Here is a 26,612-nt window from a genome sequence, read left to right on the forward strand (position 1 = left end):
GGACTTGAAGAATGATTACACTTGGGGGAAAAAAAAATAATCTGTGTGAAATAACTTAAAATTATGATGAAAATTCTGCATGCCTTAGACTGATCCCTGAATTACATCTGCTGAAGTAAGTTATTTTTGTGCATGCCATTTGCTGTCACTGAAGAGTTATCAGGTAACAGTTCATGAAAACACCTGAACCACATAATGCCATTAGAATTTTACACACAGAGAAACATACACATTTACCTCAATCTCTTAGTAAATAAAAATAACATTTGCTCAAAATATTTCCAGGAATTCTTGTTTGTGAAGGCAAAACAAAATCCTTGACCAAGCATCTTCTTTTTCACTCCACTAGCACATCTGCAACAACAGGATTTCTTATCCCAAAAGTCTTTTTTTTTCCCAGGCAGCATGTTTTCACAGCACTTTGCACATCAGATCCCTGCAGTCAGCCGTGCTTCATAAAGAAGGAGGCTACTCCACACCCAGCTTTTACGTAACCCCCTCGCATGCAGTTGCTCAGTCTCACTGACTTCATTCACACTGGGTGGGTATTACGTGCCTACTTGTACTTGTGGAGTTTCATGCTTGGGTCAGCACACAATCCAAGGTGCCACAGTAAGCTGCAAAACACACAACCATCACCTTAAGGGCAGAAGCTATTCCAATTTAGCAAAAACATTCCTCTTCAAAATCATCACAGTCCTCCAGAACAATGAAGTTGTGATGGTTATAAACTGGTAAGTCAAAATCTTGCAAAAGTTGCGGTCCAAGAAGCCATAAATTGTCGTTATCTTATCTGGACTACTCCCTTACATCTCAATGAAATACTACATCACCCCTAATTATTTTCTCTAATTAGTTTACAGATAAAAGTAAAAAAATTGCCAGGATAATTTTTTTCCAAGCCTAATTTGAACACCTACATTTTTTTCCTCTATCAGAATTCTAGCCCCCATTCTCACCACTGCCCCAAGGTGGTCACCAGACAAACATCACCCCAACCTCACTGACAGCTCTCAGACCTGCCAGCCTGCAGACCACCCAGCACCCTCCATAAGGCACAGCTAACCAACAGCCCACCAAGGTCACTCCAACAGTATCAAGGCCAGCCCTGATTTTGCACCAGAATCCTTTCTCAAGGCCTGGCTTCAAAAGAGATAATTTTCAGTACAAAGTACTAAAGTGCAAATTTTTTGAATCTGCAAAAGCACTAGCCTGCATATTGGTCAGACATAACGCCTACAGTTCTGATTACTAATTTCAGATGGAGTTTACATCAGCAGCTAAGTGCACCAGTGCACTTTCAAACCACAGAGGTATACTACAGCTTGCTTTATATCCTTGTCTTACTTCAGGATATACAGTCAGGAGTGATGCCTGAAAGATTAACAGACCATTTCATTATGATTTTATTCCACTGTTTTCACACTGTGATGTTCTCCTTAGAAAATCCTAGTAAGGTTATACCTAAACTTTTTCAGGAAGACTCTCCCTGGTGAATGTACTCACATCACTAGGGAGAAAAAACAAAACTACAAGACAATTAGGAAATGAAAGAAAGATCTAAAACTGCATTTTTGGCCATTTAAAGCTATAAACTCAGAAAGAATGAAAATGCTCTTATGTCAAAACAAAATTTTAATATTGTTAAAAGCAGTGAGATTTCTCTTTTTCAATTATTTATCTAAACTGTTTACTGCAACTATGGCCCTAACCCGTAAAGTCTTGCATCCTACCTAACAATAAACTACTTACTTTTAGATGCTTCTAAAGATAAACTGCATGCTAAACCTCCCACTGATCTCCTTCCTCTGCCCATACGCAAGAGAGAGCTACAGAGGGAACATACTATCAAAGATCATGTTTCTATTTCTTCCCCAAATTTTACCACTGCTTTGGTGCTATGATTGCTCAAGATACATTTATTATCTAATGTGTCTATTCACCTACTGCCATACAGCTGTTGTGCTGTAATTTAATGGCACCAAGCCAAACATCACTGGTCTTGCACCTTTCTAGTAGTGTATGACATGCTTATACTGCCGAGCACCAAACACTGCCACTGATGATAAATGTGCTAGGAGAATACGGGTGACAGAAGCTGTGGATGAAGCTTGCCATCACAGACTCTTCACACAGCACTACTGTTTACCTCCTTTCTGGGTTTTGGAGAGGAGCTGCATGAGCTCTTCTTTGTAAGGCACTGCCCCTTGAGGTGTAAGGCAGAGATCTGCTGTCGTATCAGACAGCTGCAAGACTAACACTGCAGGCTTCTATCCTCAGTAAGATCCCACCAGAACCAAAGGGCTTTTACTCAAACCACACTCAAGGCAGAACTATATGCTAAACCCTCTGATTTTTATCATATCTCATTGTCAGTCTTTATCAAAACAGCTAGTCAAGCACAGGAATCACACTGCCATGCTGCTTTACCTTGGGTAACAGCAATCTTTCTCGGGTGTTGATTCCATGACACTAAAAGCAAAATTTCTGTAAGTCATTTAATACCAGTATAGATTAACTGGATTTGTCTGGAAGTGAGTCTTACTCAGGAAACTATTCCTCCCACCTGCACACATTAGGATCATATGAACAGTGGTATTCTATCCATCAAGGCTTCCACTTGCTATATACATTTTACATAAACATGCAACAGATGACAGTCACTTCCCAGTAATTAAGCTACAGAGAAGATCTCCAAGGTGTCCTTGAATAACTAGCTTAGCAGATTTTCCACGAATTGACACCATTCAGAACTGAAGCTACAGAGCACTACTCTAAAGTAGTCAAGCTGTTCCTCTTGGAAACTCTCTTTTATAGCAGAAGTTTGTATTTGTTCCCTAAGCCCACATACAAAGGTTTTTTTTAAGAGCTTCAATGTAGAGTTTTCATATGAAATGGGTTTCCAAACTGATAATATCTGAAAAGAACATACTGAGTCCCATTCAGCTCTGGGGGCCCCCACCATAAGAAGGACATGGAGCTGCTGGAGCAAGTCCAGAGGAGGGCCACAAAGATGATCAGAGGGCTGGAGCACCTCTCCTGTGAAGACAGGCTGAGGGAGTTGGGGTTGTTCAGCCCAGACAAGGCTCCGGGGAGACCTTTCAGCAGTATAACAGACCTTCCAGTACACCCGGGGGTCTTACGAGAAAGCTGGAGAGGGACTTTTTACAAGGGCATGTAGTGATAGGACAAGGGGGAATGGCTTTAAACTGGAAGAGGATAGATTTAGATTAGATGTAAGGAAGAAATTCTTCGCTGTGAGGGTGGCAAGACACTGGCACAGGCTGCCCAGAGAAGCTGTGGATGCCCCATCCCTGGCAGTGTTCAAGGCCAGGCTGGATGGGGCTTTGAGCAACGTTGTCTAGTGGAGGGTGTCCCTGTCCATGGCAGCAGGGTTGGAACTAGGTGATCTTTAAGGTTCCTTCCAACCGAAGCCATTCTATGATTGCCTCAATCAGAACACGTCCCAGGGACAGGAGGCTAGACTACAACCTCTGCCTCTCATGCTGGCCCTCATTATTTCAGCTGATGCTATTATTTACATGCCCACACATCTCACTGCTCTGTCACTTAGATACTCCTTGGAGCAGTGGGGCTTCCACTGGCTGCTTCCCACAGGCTCTGGCTCAATGGTTACCCTGACCACTTCTGCATCTCACCCCAAAAGACCCATCTATCCTACACTCCTTTTGTGTGGAAAGAACTTCTCTTCCTCCATCCTTCTATGCTCATCCTGCAGTACCCACTGTCTCCATTTGCCATTATTAGAAAAGCTGAACATTTATTCTGTTCATTCTGGGACCCAAAGACAGCAGGCTGAAGAGTCCACAGCCTTCCCAGTCCTTGTCTGGGAAGGTATTCTAACCATCCCAGCTACTCTCACTCCAGTGATACAAGACTTGGTCCTGTGACACAAGGCGGCAGCTGTAGTCCTGCCCTTTCTGTCCTCCACAGCAGGGTGGCCTGGGAGGAAAGATAAAAACATCTGCTAGGGACCGTTGTATTTTCATACCCAAGATAACCAATAGTGAGCTTTTGGAGGCCAGTGATTATTTTGGACATTGCCTGTCACAAACTGGCACCTGCATAGCGACAACAGTCCTGAATTTCATAGCTTCTGTGCTTATGCTCAAGACGACAGCTAGATTAGCCATCCTGGGCTAGTAAGATCTCCACGTACTCCATTCAGAACAGGAACTAGTCCAACAGCCCTTGCCCACTTACCACATACCTGCCTAATAGATAAAGCAGTCACAGCTCTGTTTAACAATTTCTTCAACACAAGCAGGACCATACAGAAATCCTTCCAAAAAGGAGACCACATTAACATCTCCTCACATTCAAGACAAACAAAAAAACCCAAACAAAACCCCACAAACCAACAACCAGCAGCAGAAAACCATACTTCAGAGAGGCAAGACAAGAGAGAGCAGAAAGACAACCTCCCACTGGTCACAAGCAGGGGAAATCTTACTCTATGCACAGACTGACAGTGTCCCATAGAACACACCTAATACGGATCTACTGAAACCATATTCACTACATTACAGAAAGAAGAGATCAGCCGTCTTTCCTAGATTTAGTGGCTCACAGCTGTCCATTTGAAAAGCAACCAGGAGAGGAGATACGAGGCCTTGTAGTCTAAATAGCTTTCATTCTGTTTCAGGCATTTTCTTCTCTCCTGTGAGAGAGACCACTCCTTGGGACTTTCACATACAGAGAGAGATGAACTGTATGTTCCACTGACATACTGTTTTCAGTCCTGTAGATGAGACAACCAACATAAAGAGAGACCCACCTTAAAATAGCTTCATCTAATGCCAGTTAGCTGCCCCCCTTGTTTTCTCTTGGGAGTGTCTATATTACACTCCTCCACTTTCACCGCCAGGATATGATCTGGCCAGTGGTTCACGGCTACATCCTCACCTGTAAAGGAACACCAAAATGCTGCCTGTGCTGCCTGCTGGTCACTTGGAAGAGTTATTCTGCTACTTCTCAAGCAACACTTCAGAAGACACATCAAATGATCCTATTTTTCAGAAAAATAAATTAGGAGCCTTAAAATCTCCTAGGAGATCCAGGGCCTCATTTAGAGGAGAAAAAATAGTTTCTTGGTACAATGGTAAACAGCAGATTCCTTCAGAAAAAATGCTGCAGAGCATACCTGATCTTTTAATTTTTAAATAAGCATGACAAAACCAAGCTGCTACCCACTCCTGATACAGTCCTCAGCCAGCCAATCATCGGAGTCTTTCAGATGTTTATTACAAGTAAAATTGTGTATAATAAACACAAAGGAGTAAAGACTTCCTGAAGAGCCAGTCCTGTAAACAAGCTACAGATGTGAAAGAAAATGAATCACTTCTGAGAAGCGATTTTTTTTTTTAGCTCACAGCTAGATGAGTAAGTTACAGGAGCTTATCTAAGAAGGTGCTGTGTAAGAAGAACAAAAGACTCCTACTTTTTGAGAGCATGTGGTTGTGGGGTTTTTTTCAAAGTTCCTGTGTTAAGTAAACTTTTATCACTAAAAAACCCTCCCACATTAGCCACAGCAGGTTTAGGTTCAAGCTCAAATTTATTTGTATCTTCCAATGTTTCTCTGTTCTTCTGTATACAATAAACTGAAAATATTTACTCGTTAACTGCCGTTCTCTCTCAGACGTATTTAAGAGAGAGGTAAAATTGTTAAAACATGTTGGGTCCTCAGCAACTGGGTTTAATGACATTTCTTTTACAGAAATCACCACCAAGCTGACAAATTTTAACAACTTGAATTTTTAATTTGGAACCATGCTTTGGAACAGACACATGCAAATTAAGAGCTGCTGACAAACAGGAAAATAAAGTAATAAATGGTTTAGCTCTCCTTTGAGATCCAATGATCTATGAACGATATGAATTCAGAATGCTGGTATGTGGCTGAACTGGCAAGTCTGTATTATTTCTGCATTTAACAGGTAGGAAAGGTATTATACTGGGAAATTCATGGATTTGCTTACGTTGCAATGAAGCCTACTACAGAACCAAAAGCCAAGCCTGTTTTATCTGCAAGGCCTATGCCTGATTCAGGAGACTTTCTCTTCTCTCTCTTGGATCAGAGATTATTCCTTAACTTGGAAACTCATTGTACAATCCCCCACCCCAGTGAATACATGGAAGATAGCAAGATTTAAACACATTTCAATTGTCTGCAGCTCATTTACGTGTACTTAAACTTTACTCGTATTTCAAAGCTGTCTGGGCAATGTGCTTCAAACTTCGTAGTCAAACTATTTACAGTACACAGCAGGAAAGAGCCACCTCTCAAGTTTTTTTGGGACTGGCCTTGCAGGAATGCCTCTAAGTTCCTGAGCTAATACAGGTGTCCAACACTGACATGAAGACATTTTGAATAAACAGTTTTCTGAAATGTTGGCAGGGAGGGAAAAAGCCAGGGAAAGAATTTTCACCAAGACATACAGAGAATGGGAAGAAAAAAGTTAACACTTTAGTAGTTTTTATTTCATAAAAAGGAGGTCAGACTTTACTGAAAGAAAACCTTCACACTGTTCTTATAGAAGGCTCCAACAATTACCCCCTCAAACCTGAAGTGGCTGCTGAAAACACACACAGAGGCATTACTGTTTTAAAGACCAAAAAATATTTAACCAAAAACATTCTCTAGCACAAGCCTTCCTTTACTATATCACCAGCACTGCTAGGCTGTTCCACTCTGCCTGGATCAGCCCCATTCAACTGGCAATCTACTTCAATTTAGAAGGAGAGGAAACAGGGAGATTTTACAGGGACCACATGCATTTTTGTGAAACAAAAATTTTGTCTTTCAGGTTTCACTACCAGCAGCAGCAAGTGTGCTAAAGATCTATTCTTACAGGGAGCTTTCACACCCACGTATCAGTCAATGTAAGAAAAGGTGGCGGCAGCATTAACAAGTAACAGGAAACTCGAATACTATACTTGGTCCTACAAAAACATTCCAAATTACGCTACTGGATACTTCCCTGGGCCAAGCAGGCATTCGGAGAACTTTCAATGGCATTGTGGTTGCATGATTTAATTACTACCTACCACATTTTTGATTCTTGGCCATCAATCGTAGTTATCAAGCCATTATATCTTTTAAGTGCCTGCTCTCAGTAGTTACGGTACAACAAAGCAAGAACAAACCAGCAAGAGCAGCCCATGTGTTGATCCCAGATATGCCACGGAACTTTTGCTACTGTGAACAAGTTAAATTTCCATCCCTGTCTCAGGCCTTCCATTGAAAAAAAATGAATAAAAATATGACCAACAGGTGTATCCAGTTCCCAAAGAATCCAACCACATAAGTTTTCAACAGCTTCAGAGGGAGCTGGATTAGGCAAAGGTCTGCAAATGTGCTCAACTATTACCAAGGTCAAGAAAACTCAGTACCTTAACAAGTAGGAGTTTTCAGAATCTTAGCCTAATTCATATGCAAGGATTACTATTTCAGGAGTAAGCACTAGTACAAAGAACTTGACCCTCATCTAATTTGTCTACAGAACAACAGATTTAGAGATCTTGATCTTACACATCAGGAAACAGCTTTGCCCTAGAAGAAATCTGTGGTAAAGCTGCCTTAGAATAAATGACTGTTTCCAAATTCTTTGCCCAAGCTACGAAGCAAGCATCTTAATTAAGGTTTACCTAATTGCAGTTAGTGTAGTTTGGGATAGGGGGCAGGGAGGACATACGCTTTTCCACAGTGCACTGGTACCAAAGCTGACAGGCAAAGAAAGAAAAGTAACTTCAAAAAAACGTATTAGCTGTAGTAAATGCTTTGTGTTCCGTGGTTTCAGAAACACATTTTCCTGTTTGAAGAAAGCTCTTCTGTCTGGTTCTTCAGACCTTTTTCACAACGACAAACAGGAGAAACTAGGAACAAGGGAAAACCAGGGAAGTTACTTGTGAACAGCCACAGCACCTCAGACCAAAGGTCCAACCTACTCTGCCTGCAGGGTGGCTGTTCTTTCTATTCTATAACCAAAGACAGAAAAGAAACAGCCTAAAATACTGTTTTTCTTCAGGGGTCTCTTGCAATCAGAGCTACACTGTTTAATTACCACTGCAACAATACTAGAGGAAAATCTGCCAAAAAGGAATGGGATTAAGCATTACATTTTGATAGATTATTCAAGACAAACAAGAGATCATATCACAGCACAAAAATATTGTGCCAACCCCCACTCAAACAATACCTATTGTGAGCCAAGATGCAGCACTTACACCGATCAGGAAACTGCTTAACACAGTAGCACAAAAATAAGAAAAAAGTCTTACTAGAAAAGGTGGTGGTCAGCACAGTACACATGTAAGTGAAAGTCTGCTGCAACTGTAATTCTGCATTATGCACCTCAATTTATTTTACTTGGAGAAAAGAGACAGAACTCTCCAAAGACCCTATGCCTTTCTCGTTCAGTCACTTCTGGTTCCTTCCAGCATCATTTCAGGCTCCAAATATCAGATTCCCAGTTGATTCAAATGACCACTTATATCCCACCAGTCTCTTAGAAACATTCACAATTAAAACACAGCAGCTGACCAGCACAAATCAAGTAAAGTCTTCTCTATCCTCCATAGCCTTTTCAGGGAGATACAAGCTTATATGCTAAAGGTCCATGTGGTTTGATTACATTACCCAGAACCAGTGATAACCTGTTATATAGTTTAAAAGATAGCCAAGAGATACTTTAAATTACATTTAAAACAGACAATAGTAAGATCCACAGGTTTTACTACCAAGAAAGCAAGTTCTGATCCACAAGAAAGTCCTAACTTGAGGTGCAGTGCTGTTTTGAAAAAATGCAAATCCATCACTAGTGAGTAACATAAGTGATGAAGATCAATGCCCTATGGCATATATGAAGAGTAAAGCTACAGACATGTTGCACTAACAAAAGAATCAGAAGAAAAAGTTCTTGAAACAAAATTAGCTCCAAACAAAAGCAATTTAAACTTGAGGATGGCTATGACCAAAGATTTTTCACCCTACTGAATTGTGAATAACAATTTAAAACAAAAATTCTCTCAGATGCTGAGACTTGGAGGCCTAAAATAACATCAGAAAAAGAAGAAAATGGAGCTTCAAGCCCCTATCTAGCACAAAGCCTGTACTTTCTATTCCTCAAAGCGTGCTAAAATTTTGGTCCTATAAAGGCCAGGAAAAGGGTAAAAAAATCCCACTCTCTTCAAAATTCACTCCAGCCTGGACAGTCTCTAGACTTTGATCTATTCATTGAGACAGCAGAAAAGGTTACACCAAAATGTCAAGCCCCAAAGTCAAAATATAACCCCATCCAGCACTTGTCCACTTGCAAATAGATGCCTTTTCCTCCTACAGTCCCAGCAACCAGGAGCAGCTAAAGGCACTGCACAAGCACAAACCATTTTCTCCCCATAGATTAAACCAGTTTTTAAAGGTGGCAGCTTTGAAAAAGAAAACTGACCGATAACGGGTACTGCTCGATTTTATCATCACGTACTCTACACAGCACATGGTGTTCTGACCCAATGTGCCAGCAACAATACTTCTCCCCTTCTACTCTTATGCTTTCCCCTTTTCTGCCAGATACAGGGTGCAGGTCAGCAATTACAAATACTATTTCTTTTCGCCATCAGCCTTTCATCAAAATACTACATTCGCCTCCCTCACATACACTTTACAGGAGTTTTCTTTCAGTGCTTGAAAACTGCCAGATTGACAGCTCCAGTGAATTAAGCTCCCTCTTTGTCAGCATAACAAGAGCAGCACCACAGGCAACCTCAGAACAAGCTCCCTCTATCCTCCTCTTCCCACTCCTCCAGCTAGTAAGGGTATCTGAATGCTGAGCTTCATACACAGCTCTGTCATACCATACAGCACCTTGTAAAGAGTCTCTGATAATGTGGTTTACTCAGACTATCTCATAGGACATTAATGTTAAGCCACACCTGATAGAAACATCATGAGTCAACACATTTGCGTGCGCTCGGACTCGGCTCGTGGTTTTAGAGTTACTGTGCTGTCTGGCACAGGTGCATGTCGCTAGTCTTTCTAAAATTATTTTCTTTCCCAGACAGTCTTTAGACAACAGTGTGAAAGAATGCTGAGTTAAAGCAACTCTTAAAGCCATACTTGAAAGTAAAGAAAGGCAATGTTAACTGAAAACCAACAGAAAGACCAGAAAAATTCAATGCTCTCAGTATCAGACAAAAGGCGGGTGCAGATTTTATTTCAAAATGAATTGAACATCAAGAGAGGGCTTCTGTCACTGCTGCAGTACTACTACTGTAGTTCACTTTTGGGGAGGGCTCCTCTGCTATGTTGCCACTTAAGCTGGTCAGGCAGCAAATGTGGATCTGGACACTCCTTCACTTACAAGAGGCTTTTAGGTTCCACAAAACCTTCCACTGTTGGTTACAAGTCACAGATTAGCATGCACTAGATCAACTTAGAACCTAGCTCCTAAGCTGTACCCAGCTTTAAGCTCCTTCTCCCTCTTTTGCAAGCTTTTTTATTTTTAGTAGGAAAGTCTTTTCTCTTTGGGGAAGCACTTTTGACTTCTGAAGCTCTTACGACATCTTGACTGGTTCCCCACACACACACACTGGTCAAGAGCCAGGGTGTTTTAGTAAAATGAACATGTATACACATGTCTAAAAATAAGTAATACCTGCTCCTTTACAGGTTGGAGGAAAAAAACCCACACCAAAACAACCCCAAAAATACCCACAACACAGCAGAAGCACCTTTATATTTTCTCTCGTTTTACAGGAAAACTACAGAATAGCCAAAACGCACCAAAAGCCTCCTTACGTTCCTGTGATGTTAGAAATGAAAGTGAGTCCAAAAACGCATTAAAAGACTTTCTAACTACAAGGAAATAACCAACATACTCATCGAAACTGACATGTTTACTAACTAACATACCTAATGGGGTTTAAGTGGTCACTGCTGGGCTCGCTAAAGCATAGCGCCTTGCTGAAGCAGGCAGTGCTTCACAGCCCACCTATACAAATGACAACACTTTCCATTCTTGTAGAGAAACCTAGCTGACAAGATAAGAAATAAGCCTAGTCATTACACCAATTCTTTTAACCACGGAACTAATTTCAGAGTGTCAGGAAGAAAGGACTGCAGTGCTGTGGCTGCCAGTGGGGCAGGCGTGGCATGTCACAAGTGGACCTTTATGATATCATTTCCTTCCAGTGCCATTAATCACCCCAGACATCACTTGTTCTATCAGTTATTAACCAGTTGCCCCAACACGTAGATAACTTTATCAAGGCTAGGCAGTGAGAGTCATTACGAAGCATTACAACATGCAGTGCCAAAGGCCTTTTTCCCAAAGAATCCTCTAAACTATTTCCTTAAGTCACCAGCAATTTAAAACGTGATTTCAGAAAAGGACAACTATGTTTCTTAAAGCCAAAACATTGAAGTCAAACCAGGTCTCTTAAAGCACCAATTTTCAGCCTGTTAGTGCTCTTCAAGGGGGAGAGACTCCCTCGATGTGCACACACGTCTGTGGTGTGGTCTGATGGGACAAACATGGGGCTTCAGAGCAATGGCCAGGAGCATCCCAGCTCAAGATTTAGCATTTTGTCTTTTGCTACAGACATGTTTCATTGAAGTATTTTCCCTCCTTTGCCAGTGGCACCACGGAGAATTCAATTTCACAAGGCAATGCCTCGGGACCTGGACCAAACATGCAGAACCAACGTGTTACAGAGGGAAAGGACCGAAGATGGCTTATTGACAAGGGGGAAGAAGAGCCTGTGAGGAATATTATGAAGAACAAAAGTAAGCCTGTTTTTTCAAGGACCAAGGACCAACTTCACAATCTTGCAAGCAAACAAGCATGACTCAGCAGTATGTGACAGGACAAAACAAGACACTTCACCAACTGGCATCCAAGGGGAGATTAAACAGCTCAACGTGAACGGAATCTGCTTCCAAGTTCCGGGCCTGGCCCTGCCAATTACTTTCCTAAAAAAGCCATTAGATCTAGAAACATGACCTGCTCCACGCTACAGATCAGACTTCTTGGAGCCCTCAAAGCAACCTCAATGAGCGCACACCCTCCTGCCCACACAGGTAGTAGCCTGGCTGTGAGAAAGAGACTCCTGCTTTGGTTGCCAATTCACAGGAATTATTTGACAGAATTTGTATGAGTGGCAATCGCACCCTGGCTGAAATAGCCCAAGCACTGCAGTTGGAAGGAAGAGAACCACAACTAAGAACATTTTACTTGAAACTAAAGGATATCCCCCTCATTGAAACTCAGTCATTTTGAAAGCCATTCCTAAAGCACATGATTTCATTGTTTCACAGAACTCAAAAAGGAGAAAAAGAAGATAACCAGAGAGAAAAGGGTTTGTTCCACAGCACTACATCACAGATGTGCTCAGCATAGGTGCTTATTTTATCTATTATCACACTTACTTTAGCGTGTTTCACATGCTCTGCTTCCTTGTTACTTGGGACATGTTCAAGAATGTCACCTCACCAAAAAGTGTCAATGTTCTATTCATCTCAACAGTCACCTGGCCAGTATCAGGCGACAGGCTGTCAATCGGTACTTCCCAGGTACAGTGCATTAAGGCAGAGCAAACACCTTCTGTCATCTCTGACACCCCTCTCGGGTTGAGCCTATATATTTGAAAGAGCTACACACATTTTGACTGTGTGCCTGGACTTCCCAAGTCATGACTCCTAAATTAGTAAAGGGGTTTCAAACTACTTAATGTACACAAAGGACTGTTTCTCAGGTACCTTCTGCACTATTACAGACTGGACCAAACCAGGTGACCTTGGAAGAGGTCAGCATCTCTGCCTTGAAACGGGACCACAAGCCCGTGTCATTCCCAGCATGCTTGTCCAGCGTGGTCTTAGAAGTCTCAAGTAATTAGTATCTCTGCCTACCTAGACAACTGCAGTATCTTTTCCACTTACCTAGCATGCCTCCTTCCTGGCACAATCGAAGCCCACTACTTTCTGTTCTACCTACAATGAAACTGGGGAATACACTTTTTTTTTTTTTTTTGGGGGGAGGGTGGGAGGGGGGCAGAGTAATAATATTTTTTCCTCCTACAACAGCTTTTTACAATGTTCAAGACCTCCAGTCCTTCTCACTGCTCTCTTTTGGGCACTTTCCAGCTGATCTGCCTCTTCCTTGAAATGCTGTGCCCCAAACCAGAGGCAGTAGGTGAGGCTACTGCAGCAGCAGTCTTATCAGTGCTGTGCAGAATGGTGGCATTACTTCATGTGCCTTGCAGGTTCTGTTCCAACTTACGTACCCCAAGATGACATCCACTTGGACGCGCTATCACTGGGATGACACAAACTTCCTGAACCTGAGGTAAATGATTGCTAGGCCACAAAACAGAGGCTATGAAAGGGTGATTGTTATAGTCACTTCTGTTGCTTAGTGGCTGTGCTCCATGTTCCCATGAAATAGTTCTGCAAGCACAATGCAGTAGGCTTTCTGTCAGAAGGATGCCTACCAGTAAGTGTTCTCAGAGATTAAGAAAACACACATCTATCCAGTTCTTCTGGGGTGTAAAAATCTTCTCTATAGACTACTGGAAGTAGCTGGAACCCAGAAATACAGTGTGCTTTTCCTCCAAGAAATACACAGGTTTTTTGCTACTACCATCAACACTTCCATGGCTTAGTATAATTTCTACCATTAAGCTAGTTGCCTTTGTTAGAGCTGATGTTAAAGAAACCTATCCACCCATCCCGCCCCCAGTTACTTCTTGTGATACAGTATTTCAGACTGACACAAGCAACAATAGGAGCTATTGATCCAAACATGTATGTTTTATTTTTAAGGCTGTAAAAGCTAACTGGCATAAGCCAGACATTTAACAAAAGTAGTATTTAGGGGGTTTTGTGAGGAATTGGGGTTAAAGAAAATCCCCCAAGTTCTTCCTGGAAAAAATATGCAATATACTTCATGGCCTGCTATATAAAGAAACAGATTAATTTAATACCCTCAAACCAGCATTATTCTTAAATCTATCTTAAAACTCATGCTTATGCACAGGTTCCCGTGCACAGGCCACGGCACGCAAGAGATGATAAGCAGAGAAAAAGAAAGCCATACAGATCTACAACCTGACAATAGTGTTTACCATGTTATGGTAGATTTAGTAAAGAGAGTACCTTCTCATAGGTGCTAACAGGAGGCTTAACTATCACAGAAACTAAATGGGCAGAAGTTGAAGAATCAATTTAGCTTAAAGAAAAGGAAAAAAACAAACAAGTTTGAGTCACACAAATCTAGATCAGGCATACTAATATTTTGGCAGGAAAAAATCATTGGTTGGTATGTTCAATAGATTGATCTAGAATCAGCATCAAAACGGCTTCATCACAACTCAATAAAGAACAATTAAAAAAACCCCAACACCCGCAGACAAAACAAACCAACCCTCCACAGTGATCTGTCATACCCAAATGGTCTTCAGCACAGATGACGTAGGCTCTAACAGGAGCTACATACCCAAAGAAAAGTACATCCCCTTGCATAAAACCAAAACCTGCTGAACTGATGCAGGCAGCAATTCAAGAACATGGTCTCAAGTTTCAGAAGAGTCTTCACAGTGGGTAACACCTGGGAACCTAAACCAGACCAAGAAGCCTTAGCTTCCTGTGTGTCAATGAATGCTATCAGTCTGTCATGGATGATCTCCCAAGGAGAGAAGATGACAATTTGGCTTGTTCACTAAAAATCAAGAAAAATCGGGCTTTACTAAAAGGCATTCTCAATTGCCTCATTTCCATTTACTTTTGTGGTCAAAATTTGATTTTCTGAGAACTTCTGTAATTTCCTGAGAACGTTTACCTCCCAGATGCTCACCCTGTTTTTATGAAAAAACTGCAACACAATAAAATCTGACCACAGATAATCTGGATGTTAGAGATACAGAAGCACAGTTCTTCTGTCTGTCAAACTGCAGGATTTATCGTGACATGGATTACATATTCAGGCAACTCTTCAACTCCTTTGCTATTCATTTTCTACACAATATGAAGAGAAAATTCTGACTCATTACATATATAGCTACACAGAAAAGCTACCATTTTGTGAGTTGCACATGTGAATGCTTTTGCCCAAAATAACCGAGAAGTAGCTTATCATTCAGAATGGCATGACTTTAAATTACCTCCTCTTCAATGAAGCATATTTCACTTTAGCTTGTATCACTGTAACATATTCACATTGCCCTGTCTTTACTGGCTCGCATCTCCGTGGCTTCCAGAAGAGACTATATTAACAGATGACATACACAACTACCAGGGAAACGAAGGTTTTTACAGAGCCAACAGCCATTTGTAAATGGCTGCACCTCATTAAACTGAAGTGGTGCCAAACACACACAACTCATTTGCTGAACAAATATATGCATTTTTCTGTACTACCACCACCACTTCTCATATGGCATGCACAGGAGTCTTTTTATGCACAAGTCTAAAGAGACCTAGCAGTACATCTATGCATATTTTACAAAAGGATAATATGGGTATCCAACAGCCTTTACCACCATCTGCAGTTCATACCACAGCTCTGTCATCTCTCTAATGGAATACGGCTTCTTCATTTCCCTAACCTTGTATAAATGCTTGCACACCTGCACAATGACAATCATTCCAAGGTCAATGTGATGAGCAGGGAACCGACTGGATTGACCTCTTTGGCAACTGCATAACCACTAAACCCTGCTTGAGACAGGGGACCAGACCAAGCAGCTACAGAATGGAGGAACTGTTCCTTTCAGCAGTGGCAGGGACACACGACAGTGTCAGAAAAACACACTTAAACCACAGACTCCTAAATTCTCAGTCAGGAGTCCCTAGAAATCTTGCCCTACATTTTATCAGGCTATAGATACTCTATGTTTTTCCAATAGCCAGCTACCTAAAGCTCTGGGACTGTGCCATCACCTTGGTAGAGCAGAGTATAAAGGCTCACAGGAAAGTCTACCTGAGATGCACAAACCAGACATTTGGATGCTGCAGCCCCGTAAGGGGCCCTACACAGGGAACTGCAACCAAAGCATATATGCTAGCAAGCAGATAATACAGAGTTCAACAAAAAGCATAATGTCCTAGCAGCTTCACTTAAAAGCACGGACAACTTGGTAGTAGTAGCTTCTTAAATTGCCTCCTGACTAATAAATACACCGAGGAGACAAGAAGCCTGTACCAAATGCCCACACAGAAGAGCTCAATTCCACCTCCCAACTCAAAGAGGAATGCCCTCATATCAGCAAGGCTGAGAGATACTCTCTTCTCCCCATGAAACTGTACCGATGCACAGAAAAGAATATAAAAGCCTTATTCTATCAACAGCTTATGTATAAAGGAGTTGCTGGGCAGAACTGTACGCTGCTGTGGGAAGCAGAAACCAGAACTGAGAAGGCACCTCATCCCAAGTAAATGCCCCTGCCATGGTGCTACAGACGTAACATGGAAGAATGGCTATCCTGGCACTAGCGAGGGAGCTCACATTTCTCTCTGTACACAGTGGCAGGTTCAGCCAGAGGGCTGGAGCAAGCCTGGCCCATCTTCAGGTTCGGTCTCCCTTGGGAGGCACCAGCTGCAGGCTTGAAACCTGGCTTCCCACTTGCCAGGCCAAGTGCTCCGTCCTCCAGGTCAACAGCTCTCACGCTGCTATCCGGGGACCACTGATCTTCTGCAACAGGCCTGTGAAACCATAATGCCTCTTCGCTCACCACACCACCCAGAAGCCTGGAAGAGATGCAGAATCTGCATTAAGGGCTGCAGAGAGCTCTGACCCAGTAACTCAGGAACTACTGGTCTGGGCGCTAAGCGTGGAGGTAGGTATCACCACAGGCATTGCTTTCATCTGCTTAGTCTACACCTGGAAGGAACAGCCAAGGCTGTTATGCTGTACAAAGAGTACAGCTCAGGCAGGACACATCCAGCGTGCCACAGTGAGGACCAGAAGAGCAGGTGAGCAAAAAGGCCTTTGATACAGGGAAGATAACTTTGTGAATATAAAGCTTAGACAAAAGCCCCAAGACACTGTGATCAGGCAGGACAGCTGCCATGTCAGTCACACGTATTACCAGAAATTTACATACCACGTGAAAATTTCAAGAAAAGGCAGATGTCTGTAAGTGCTCCAGTAACAAAACTGGAAGAATTCAGATGCCGAAATTTAACAGGGAAACCTACTGAAACCCAGCAGCCTAGGCTGCACTTCAAAGATGGGTACAAACATGAGGAAACTATCTTAAGGTTCCTGCCCAGTCTTTGTGGACCAGAAACCCAAAGCCACGTCTGCCTATATCCCAAGGCAGCACTTTAACTGCTGGTCCACTTGCATGGTCCCTCATGTCTCGTTTCAGCTGAGACAACAACATTGCAGCTTAGAAGGACTGCTGGAGACTAAACCTGGAACCACTCTTAAGAAAGCAGTTCAGCACCTGGACTCTCTCTCTCAGAGGATGGTTCAAACAGATTTTGAAATGTCTGTCCATGTTCCTTATTAGGACACCAGTGCTTTGCACTAAAAGTGGATGCACTGGCACACTGCAAAGAAATTAGGATTTTTCTCATCTTAACAATACCCCTCACTTAAACCCAGCATGCTGTGGGAGCTCATGAGGATGCTTCTCTTACTTTCCTGGATTATATAACTGCTTCATTGCAAACCTGTACAAACAAAACCAAACTTTGTAGTCATCCAGAAAGTATATCCCTAGGCAACAGGCAAATAAATTCCAAGTAACAGTCACCATAAAGTACACAGCATAGACAGACAGACATAGTCCACTCTAACACATGAATCACTATACAGGAATGAGTATGCTTGCCTTATTTCCTACCATAGACAATATTTCTGCTAAGATATATGTTAAGCTTGGCACCACTTTTCCTACAGCAACAAAAAGCTTACAAACACACAAGTAATCAAGTAGATATTATGCATAAAACACTTGAAATCTTTGCTAAATGAATACAGCTTCCCACCAGTGTCAATGAAAGTTACCAGGAAGAAAAAACGGAGCATCCAAGGTATCAGCACAACCTGCTTCAGTGACTATACTGATCTTTAAACCAACCACTTAACTCCACTTCTACGGAAAGGCTAATATTAAATGCTTTTTAAAATATCGAAGCATGACTGAACAGACATCTATCCAATGTCTGCAAATGCTATTCTAAGTGAGCTTAGCCTGTACAGAATGCGATAGCCTAATTTTCATTAAGAAATTAGGAAAGTATAACAAGAGAGACACTTTGGGGTCGATTTTCACAGCACTGCAAGGACCTAGAACTATTAATAAATTTATACAGTACACAAAGAAATTTTAGATCCATGTTATGTAACACAAGTGTAAGGAATTTCTGAAGTAGAAGAAAATGAAGCAAAGAACCTAGTGAAAAAGAGAAACAAGGACAGCAGAGGACAGAAAGTCAGTTTTGGAGATTCCTAAACATGTAAGAATCTACGCATGTCATACCAAGAATGAAAGAAAAATCACTACAAAAAACATTTTCATGTGTTTTTGGAGATTCCCCTTAATTTCTGGGCACAAAACCCAATCTACGCCAAGCCTCAAAGCCCTAAATTTTTTTATGCTTATTAGAGGTTGAAGCATACTTTTGAGTGTCACAAAAACTAACCAAAAGTCTCTTAGGTAAGGTCACAGCTTAGTGTTATGCATCTGAAGTATTTTGTTTGGAGAATCATGAAATTTAAAGAGATATTAAACCCGAACCTGTGCCCTCTTCCGTACTTTAAAAAACTCTGCTAAGTTTTGCTGAAGTTTGACAGGAGAAGATACAGGACACCAAGAACACAAGCTGATGTAAAAGCTTCTGTCGCTCTCTTGAAATAGTTCTCTGTTTCTTCTGCCTCCTTCATCTTTACAGGAAGGAGCAAGTGCTGCCAACAGAAATTTCACAGGGACTGGTGTTTTCAGCATGACACACTTTAATGAAGTATATTTGAAGTCTCGTAAAATATATTCTTCAAAGTCTGAACAAACGTCACAGAAACCAGAACCCCAGTTACTTAGAATACTTTCAGTTACCAGGAACTGATTTCATATACTTGCTATAAGCTTACTATTAGAATGAAGTAAGAAAAAGCTGTTATTCAGTATCAGAAGCTGTAATGTGTGTGTCACAAGACCTTGCACCTACATGGCGTATACGCTTCCAATTAAATAATAAAATTGTGTAATATGCTGCATATATTATCCTCTAAGCTATGCAGATAAAGTCTAATTGCAGCTTATCAAACTAACCTTTACCTTTGGGACCGCAGAAAATAGAGACAGTTTATTATTAATAGACGCCTTCAGACCTCTCATTCATGTCTCAGGCGAATACCGGCTGGCCCAGGGGCTCACGTACCCTAATTTCACGTCCCCTCACACAACACGAAGGAAGGCTGTTCCCAGCAGTCTGACCCTTCCTAATGGTAACCCTGCTTCAGCTCCCCGCCTGCGCCAGGTCTGCGAAGCCCCCGGCGGGGCTGCTCCGGCGGCAGCGGGTGGCGGCCGGGCAGCAGGCCGGGCTCGCCGGGCCCTCGCACCCGCCCCGCACCGGGGCTCCCGGGCCCGCGGCAGCCGCCCAGGTGAGCGGCGGGCAGCGCACCGCGGGCACGGGGCGGGCCGCCCCGAGGGCACCGGCCAGCCCGGCCTCCCCCCGGTCCCAGCGGGCAGAGCCGGCCGCGGGGAATCACGCACCGAGCACAACTCGCGCGAAGGCCGGCGCAGGCCACGGCCGAACGCGGGGCGGCCCGGCCCCGCTCCCGCTCCCATCCCGGGGCCGCCGCCCGCCCCAGCTGCCTCGGCGGCCGCCGCGCCGCAACCAGCGCCGCCTCCTTACCGGCACAGCTCGGCGAAGGCCTGGAAATTCAGCTTCCTGATCTTCTTCTCGCTCAGCCAGTAACCCACCCGCTTCCCCTTCAGGAAGGTCTGCATGGTGCCGGCCCGGAGAGGCGGCGGCCGCCCCGCGAGGAGGGGGAACAGCCTGGGGCGGCGGGGGCAGCGCGGCTACCGCTCGCACTCGGCGCCTGCGAAGCAACGGCTTTAAGAAGAGAAGAGAAAGGAACATCAGTCGGTTCCCCGCGGAGGACGCCGGCGCTACTCTCCGCCCTCCCGCCCTGCGCCGCTGAACCGAGCCAGGCGCAGCCTCCGCCGCCGGCGGCCCGCGGCGTGCAGCCCCCGGCAGGCCTTGTCCCGCACCGGCAGGCAGCTCACCGCGGCCGGCAGAGAAGGCACTTCTGCCGGCGGGGAAGCCGCTACGCCCGCCAGCCCGCCCATTGCCAGCCGCAAAGCGGACCAGCCGAGCAAGCGTGCCGCTGCCGCCCGCCGAGCAACACCCGCCTCAGCGCCCCGCCGCCCCTCTCCCGGGCCGCCGCCGCCCGCACGGACCCCGCCGCCAAGCTCTCGCCTCCTTGCCCGCCCGCCCGCTGCTGCCGCTGCTGCTGCTGCTGCTGCGCGGCTGCGGTGCTACTGCAGCCGCTCAGCTCCCCATTTGCCCGCTATTCGCAGCCGCCTCCACTTCCTCCTCCTCCTCCGGTTCGTCCCCGCCTCTCCCCGCTGCCAGCCCACCGCACAGGGGCGGGCGAGCGACTACAGGACACGCCCGCCGCCGCGGCCCCGCTCGCACCGAGGGACCTCGCCCGCCCGCCTGCCGCCGCCAGCAGGGGGCGGCCGGGCCGCGCCGCCGCCTTAAAGAGACCGTGCCCCCTTTCGGGATGGCCGGCTAGCGGCGGGCTGTGCCGGCGCGGCCTCTGCCCCGGCGGGGACACGGCGCCCGGGCTGGGCTCGGGCCGGTGTTTGCGCCGCCTTCGCCGCTCTTCCCTGCGGCTCTTGCCCACCGCCGGCACGACGGGGGCATCCTCCGGCCCTTGCTGTAGCCGCTGCAGGGCCGAAGGCCCGGGGCCGACCGCCGAGGGGACCCGCGCCGCCCCGCCCCGCTGCCTCGCACAGAAAGCGCCTGCCTAGAGAAAGGAAAAAAGCGGGCTCTGCTGTCCGCACCAAAAACCAGGGAGATGCTGTCCCTGGGAGATTTAAACGGTTCCAGGCGACAGCGGGTGGCAGCTCCCGCCTCGGCTCCGCGAGAGGAACCCGCGGGGCAGGGCCCCGTGCCCCCCCGCCCCCCCCCCCCCCCAAGGGGCTGCCTGCTCGGCTGCCGCCGGCGCGGGTCCCACCGTGTGTCCCACCATGCTCACCAGGCCAGGGGGGCCGGAGGCGCCCAGTGTACTCCGGCTGGGAGGCCTGTCGATGAGCCATCTCCATTTGCTTTCCAAAGGAAGCACCGTTTATACCGCTACTTGTATTTCTATTAGAGATACTAAAACTCGTAGTTCAGTATAAAGGTGTACATATTTCACAGCAAAAAGGTTCCTGTAAATAACAGCTTTCACTGCAAAACCATGTTAGCTTCCTTCTTCCAGCATTTGGCATGTGTCTGTAAGGATTTAACATAAGTTTCATCAACAGCTATTCCTTAACGGTTTTGCAGGAGGCAGGAAAAGGCAGGCGATGCCAGCATGAGCTGGCATTCCGATTTTTTGGGCAGTGCATTCTGAAACAGAGGCAGCCGTTCTGTGCATCATTTCAGAGGAAGAATGTTTCAGCCTGAATTACTGTGGTATCTCACAGCACAAATGTAATTTTCCCATCTTTGCTTCTCCCCTTCATCTGAAATGAGCGTACCCAGCTTGAATGTTTTTCTCTGTCTCTCTGGGAACTAAAAGTGTAGCTTTTATAATAATTATGTCTTTCATAGAGTGGTTGGCAGTACCTGCAGTCCCGAACTGGCATGCAGATGCTGCCGCTGTGATGGTGCTTTCTGTGAACCACGCCTGAAGTCCCGTGCAGCTGAAACTGTTGTGCTGACTCACAGTGCCACAACAAACGTGGCTTAATAACTTCAGCAGAGTATCAAAAAGGCATTAGAAGCGTCCATTCGAAGGAACTAAGGGGGAAAACCTTAAGAAATATGAAAGAGGTCATTGACCTAGTGAGTAGGTAGAGCCATTTTACATTCCTGTCGTTATTTACATGAACGATGAGGTAATCCTAAACCAAGAGTATATTAGAAAGTAGGTGGGGAGTGGAATCACCTGCAAAGAGCTTATACCAATGTTTTTTGAAAATGTATATAAATAGTACTTTTTCTCCATTTGTGGTGGCTTTGAGAAATAAATATTTTTCTCCTTCATCTTACATTATTTGCCACTGATATGTTATAAACAATTCATTAATGTAATTAGAATTAGTAAACATGTTTTGATAGCATGATTCCTGCTGCAGAATGTTACACTGATATTTAAACACTTCAGGAAAATTTGTAACTCAAAGGTGCAAATACAGACTTGATCAAACATTATCAAAATCAAGTAAGAATCCTGAAACAAATTGATCTGGGTTTCCTATTTTGAAGTGTTTTATTTTGCTAATATTAGTGCTTTATTTCAGCTATCATTTCACTGGACTTATTTTAGACTATTAAAATTTGCATCAGTATATTAAGCTCAAAATTTATATTTGCATCAGAATGGAATACGAATGTCTTGAAACATGACATTATTGAAGCCATCCTCCTAAATGACTTCTTTCTGAATGTTTTTTCTTTAAGAAAAGTCCTGGTTTCAGACCAATCTAAAACACAGTCTGAAGAGCAGAAAGATTTATGAATTTCATTCCAGATACGGGAAAGCAGGTTATCAAAGGTGTTGAACATTCTTGGCTCCTGTAGAAATGAAGCACAGGAGCTACAAAGGAGGAATTTGCTTTGCTTCAAAATAGACAAACTTGAATGACACGTATCAGAGACCAGATTCAACCTCAGGAAGGAGAAAGCTGGTAAATTCCTTTATTTTAAACTACCTTTTTTTTCATCTTTAACAATTGAAAAATTTCAGGTGTGGGAAATAACATCTCATCTGCTGTGCCACTGTACTGCGTTTTGCTACACAATGTTGCTAAATAAATTATAATCCTCTGTTTACATTGCAGACCCAGTTCAGGCAAAGCCAAACCTGTGACCACATGAAGCCCCAGGGTAACGTTTACCCAATTTCTGATCAGGAGCAAGTTGACCATTCTTGTGACTTTTGTGGCCCAGTGCTATAAACTGCAACTCATGAGCTGCTTCATGCTAATTAAGGGGTGAGGGTTGATTAAGATCTTGAGCCCTCCAGCAATCAGAACTATCTTCCTCTTCATCTTAGCTTCAGTTTTACAGGTCAAAGCAGGTTTCCCTTGTTGAGCTGGAATTTCTCACACCTTGTCTTCTAACCCTTTCAACAAATAGAGGGGTTTCAACAAGGCTGGACGCTTTTTAGTGAAATTCCATCAAAGTTCATTTTAGAATAAGATGAAGTATCTCCATTCATTTGTTAGTTATCAAAGTGTATTTTCTCAGTGAATGATTAAGAGCAATTTTCTCAACACCTGGCAAAAGTCATGATAGGATCTTTTGCAATGAATGGAAAGAAGAAGGTAATTTTCACTGCCTGTAGTTTAAGATTTTTACATATTATTTTTATTTCTTATTATTACAGGACAGGTGTTACTTTGCTGCAGATGGGCAGGTGGAAGGGCTGAGCCTTCCATATCAGGGCAGGGCTCCTCTTTTTCCATTTGGTCAAACTGCCAAGTCAGGTCCTGTGCTAACGCAGCATGCTGGAATGAGGCTGTAGGTGGGAGGGAGCATGAAAACCCCATGCATGTGTTTCACTGCCGCTTCTTGCCTTTGAGAGACTCAAAAGTTAAAGAGTCCTGATGCCACACAGCATCTGGGACTAGTAATCACCAGTGAGGCAGCTATAAAGGCATGAGAAGCATTGTGGGATACCATTTCCTCAGGTCTCCGCTGTATCTACAACTGATTCATTTCTGCAAGATTCATAAAGAGGCCAGATACGACTTCTTTTCACAGTGGTTCACTAAAGGATGTATCTGAGTGAAGTAGAGCTTCTCCAGTTTATGGTTGTTTTTTGCCTAACTTCTGGCAAAACACATTCTAATCTCAGCTGCTGCCTGGAAACTTTTATGAAGGTACTGTAGATCAGCAGCTTTTAAATGATAAACCAGTGAAAGTTAGTACTTGGGGATAAAAGCTTATTTCTGATTTTTCTGTTCAAAATCACAAAGGTTAACAAGTCAAGAGACAAACTTCAGCCAGCCACTGTAGGGTTCCCGTAGCGGCTCATGGGAGGGAGGCCCCCCCAGTGGCTGATTTGGCCCAGCTTCATTTCTCTAAATGACCTGTTTTCCATAGGGACTGCACAGGAGGATTTGCCTCGCTAGCTGGAAATCAAACTTTCATTTTACAGTCAAGTAAATCAGGCATTGCTGTTTAGAGAAGCGGTCTCCCCAAAAAACTGCCTCTTGTTCTTACCTTCTGCCATGTGCTCCTTTGCAACAGCCCAAGTGCTCATGTGGTAGTAAGTGTGCTAAGATGGAGACATTTAAATATTCACTTGGAACTTTATGACAGAACATGATGTAGGCATTACTGCCTGAAATGTAATTTCATGTAGCTGTGATAAGAGGAGCAGCTTACAAACTCCTCACAGTAAGGAACAAATATAGAAAACCTTTTATTTTAAAGATTTGCAAATACTGATTAATGTGCTTCTGGTAATGCACATTTGTAATGCATATGTTTATGCAAATATCACTTACTAATAAATTAATTAAATTCTCCCTTTGCGAGTAACCATCATCTGCTGTTAACAGCACCATTCAAATGCTTCAGTCATTCTGGGTCTCTGTGCCCACTTCTGGTACAGACCTCTAGCATGGGCTTCAGAAAAAAACAAATTCAGGTAAAGGCTAGGTGAGTACTTAAAAGCTTCATGACTACAGTGAACTGGTTTTTATCTTCCACAAAAGTCTGTAACAACGAGCCCTCCCTACAGAAGAGGATGAAGATCTACTTCCAGTTGATGAAATTTATACGAGAGCCCCCCACCCAGATGCTGGCCTTTCAGTTCAGCTGACAGCTCTCAGTGTACACTTGAATGAGTAACTAGGTGCTCTCCAGGTCTGATGCTAGGATTAACCTTTGCTGTTCAGCCTGCCTCTGACAATGACTTTCCATTGCCTCAGACAAGTCTTTTATTCATCCAGGCTTAGATTTTATTTCTTTAGGGACTCTGAAGGAATACTGAGACCAAAAAATGGGAGAACTGTAAGGGACACCTGTTGTACCCAGTGGGCAGCTCTACAGGCAACTGAAATGTGGAGTTTACTAGAAGAGCATAAGCTATCAGTTTGGTTAGACTAAATAAATACCATCAATAAATGGGACTGACTGTGTGATGTTATGAAGCATCAGTCACTCTCAAGTGCCCAACACAATCCTTTCCATTATTTACATGCAAAACCTAAACTGTGGAGTTCAAGAATAGGCACAGAATACGTAGAACAGTTCTGAAAATAAAACCACATAAGATTATGGTTGAGAGACAAACCTTCAAATCTTCAAATAATAAAATCTTCAAATAATAAAATGTTATGAAATGGCTAAATACTAGGTGATTGAAGTACTCTAGAGAATGAGAAATAATAAAGCTTTTAAGAACAGAATGAATTTAAGTGATGGAAAAAGGGAGACACTGATACCTCTGTAGGAAAGTGGGAGTTCTGTTTTTTTTATAATGTATGCAAACATTTAGGTAACTAAGAACCCATCAGTCCTCACATCATATGGATGGATGTCTTACACGCATGACTCTTCCAGTACATCTCAGAAGTGGCTAACTATGTGCTAATACCTAAGCTCTAACAGGACACAGGGGAGACGTTCCTACAAAATGACACACACATGTACGTAACAATTATTTTTTTTTTTAATGAAAGCTTAGATTTAGCAAATCCCAAACAATATCTTCTCTACCACCACCAAACTTCTATCTTGATCTGTGCAAAAAAGCTGGGGTTCTTTGAACGTGGGAAAAGGCCTAATCCAAACTGTGTTCACTCTGTGTTTGTTTAGTAGAAGTTGTGCTTCAGGAAAGTCTAAATATAGATATCCCCTACTGCACACAGTTCACAGTCTAAGCAAGATAGGCACAGCGTGGGAACTGGGAATCTCAGAAAAGAAAATAACTAAATCTCTTTAAAGTCATTCTATGGTATTACTGACTTGCTTCACGAAGGTAGTACAGAAGATAATTAGTGAAAAATAAAAAAAAAAAAGCAGGCGCGTCATTACAACCTCCTCTCACAAGGACAGAGCTGTCACTCCCTTGGGTGGTCAGATGTTTCTCTTGGAATATGTATATGGAGGGAAGGAGGGACAGTGCATATTGCTAATAAGTGACCTTGAGAAAGGTTTTTTGGGTTTTTTTTACTTTTTTTTTTCTGCTGATGGTTGAAAAATAACTTTTAGGCCAGCTGACCAAAGCCAGCATTTTCACAGCCTGCAGACCCCTGGTTGTGAACCTGTTTTTCTTTTTTAAATGGGTGACTTTTCAGTTAACTTGTTTACATGAACAAACACGTCAGCAGCAGCAAACTCAGCATGGAAATTCAGTAACTGCTCCTTTCTGGTAGTATGAGCAGACTATTCAGATTTTAGCTGAAATCATGAAAAAGCA

General features: G+C 43.6%; 1 protein-coding gene across 4 annotated transcripts in view; it reads right to left on the reverse strand.

Annotated features, from left to right (window-relative positions):
* The window catches only part of ITPK1 (inositol-tetrakisphosphate 1-kinase), a 150,230-nt gene extending 129,634 nt beyond the window's left edge, over window positions 1-20,596 (reverse strand). Inside the window, exons 1-2 of one of the 4 annotated variants that reach the window (XM_080396737.1) lie at window positions 20,444-20,596; window positions 19,877-20,077 (exon numbers count right to left, since the gene is read on the reverse strand). In XM_080396737.1, the coding sequence (XP_080252863.1) occupies window positions 19,877-19,971 (95 nt within the window). In that variant the 5' untranslated portion in view covers window positions 19,972-20,077; window positions 20,444-20,596. Of the gene's footprint in view, window positions 1-16,517; window positions 16,537-19,876; window positions 20,078-20,424 lie in introns of those variants that run through there. The other 3 variants (XM_080396739.1, XM_080396736.1, XM_080396738.1) reach the window with 3 other exon arrangements.
* Window positions 20,597-26,612: the final 6,016 nt, after the last annotated feature.

This window comes from Falco punctatus, assembly GCF_963210335.1.
Source record: "Falco punctatus genome assembly, chromosome: 7".
NCBI lineage: Eukaryota > Metazoa > Chordata > Aves > Falconiformes > Falconidae > Falco > Falco punctatus.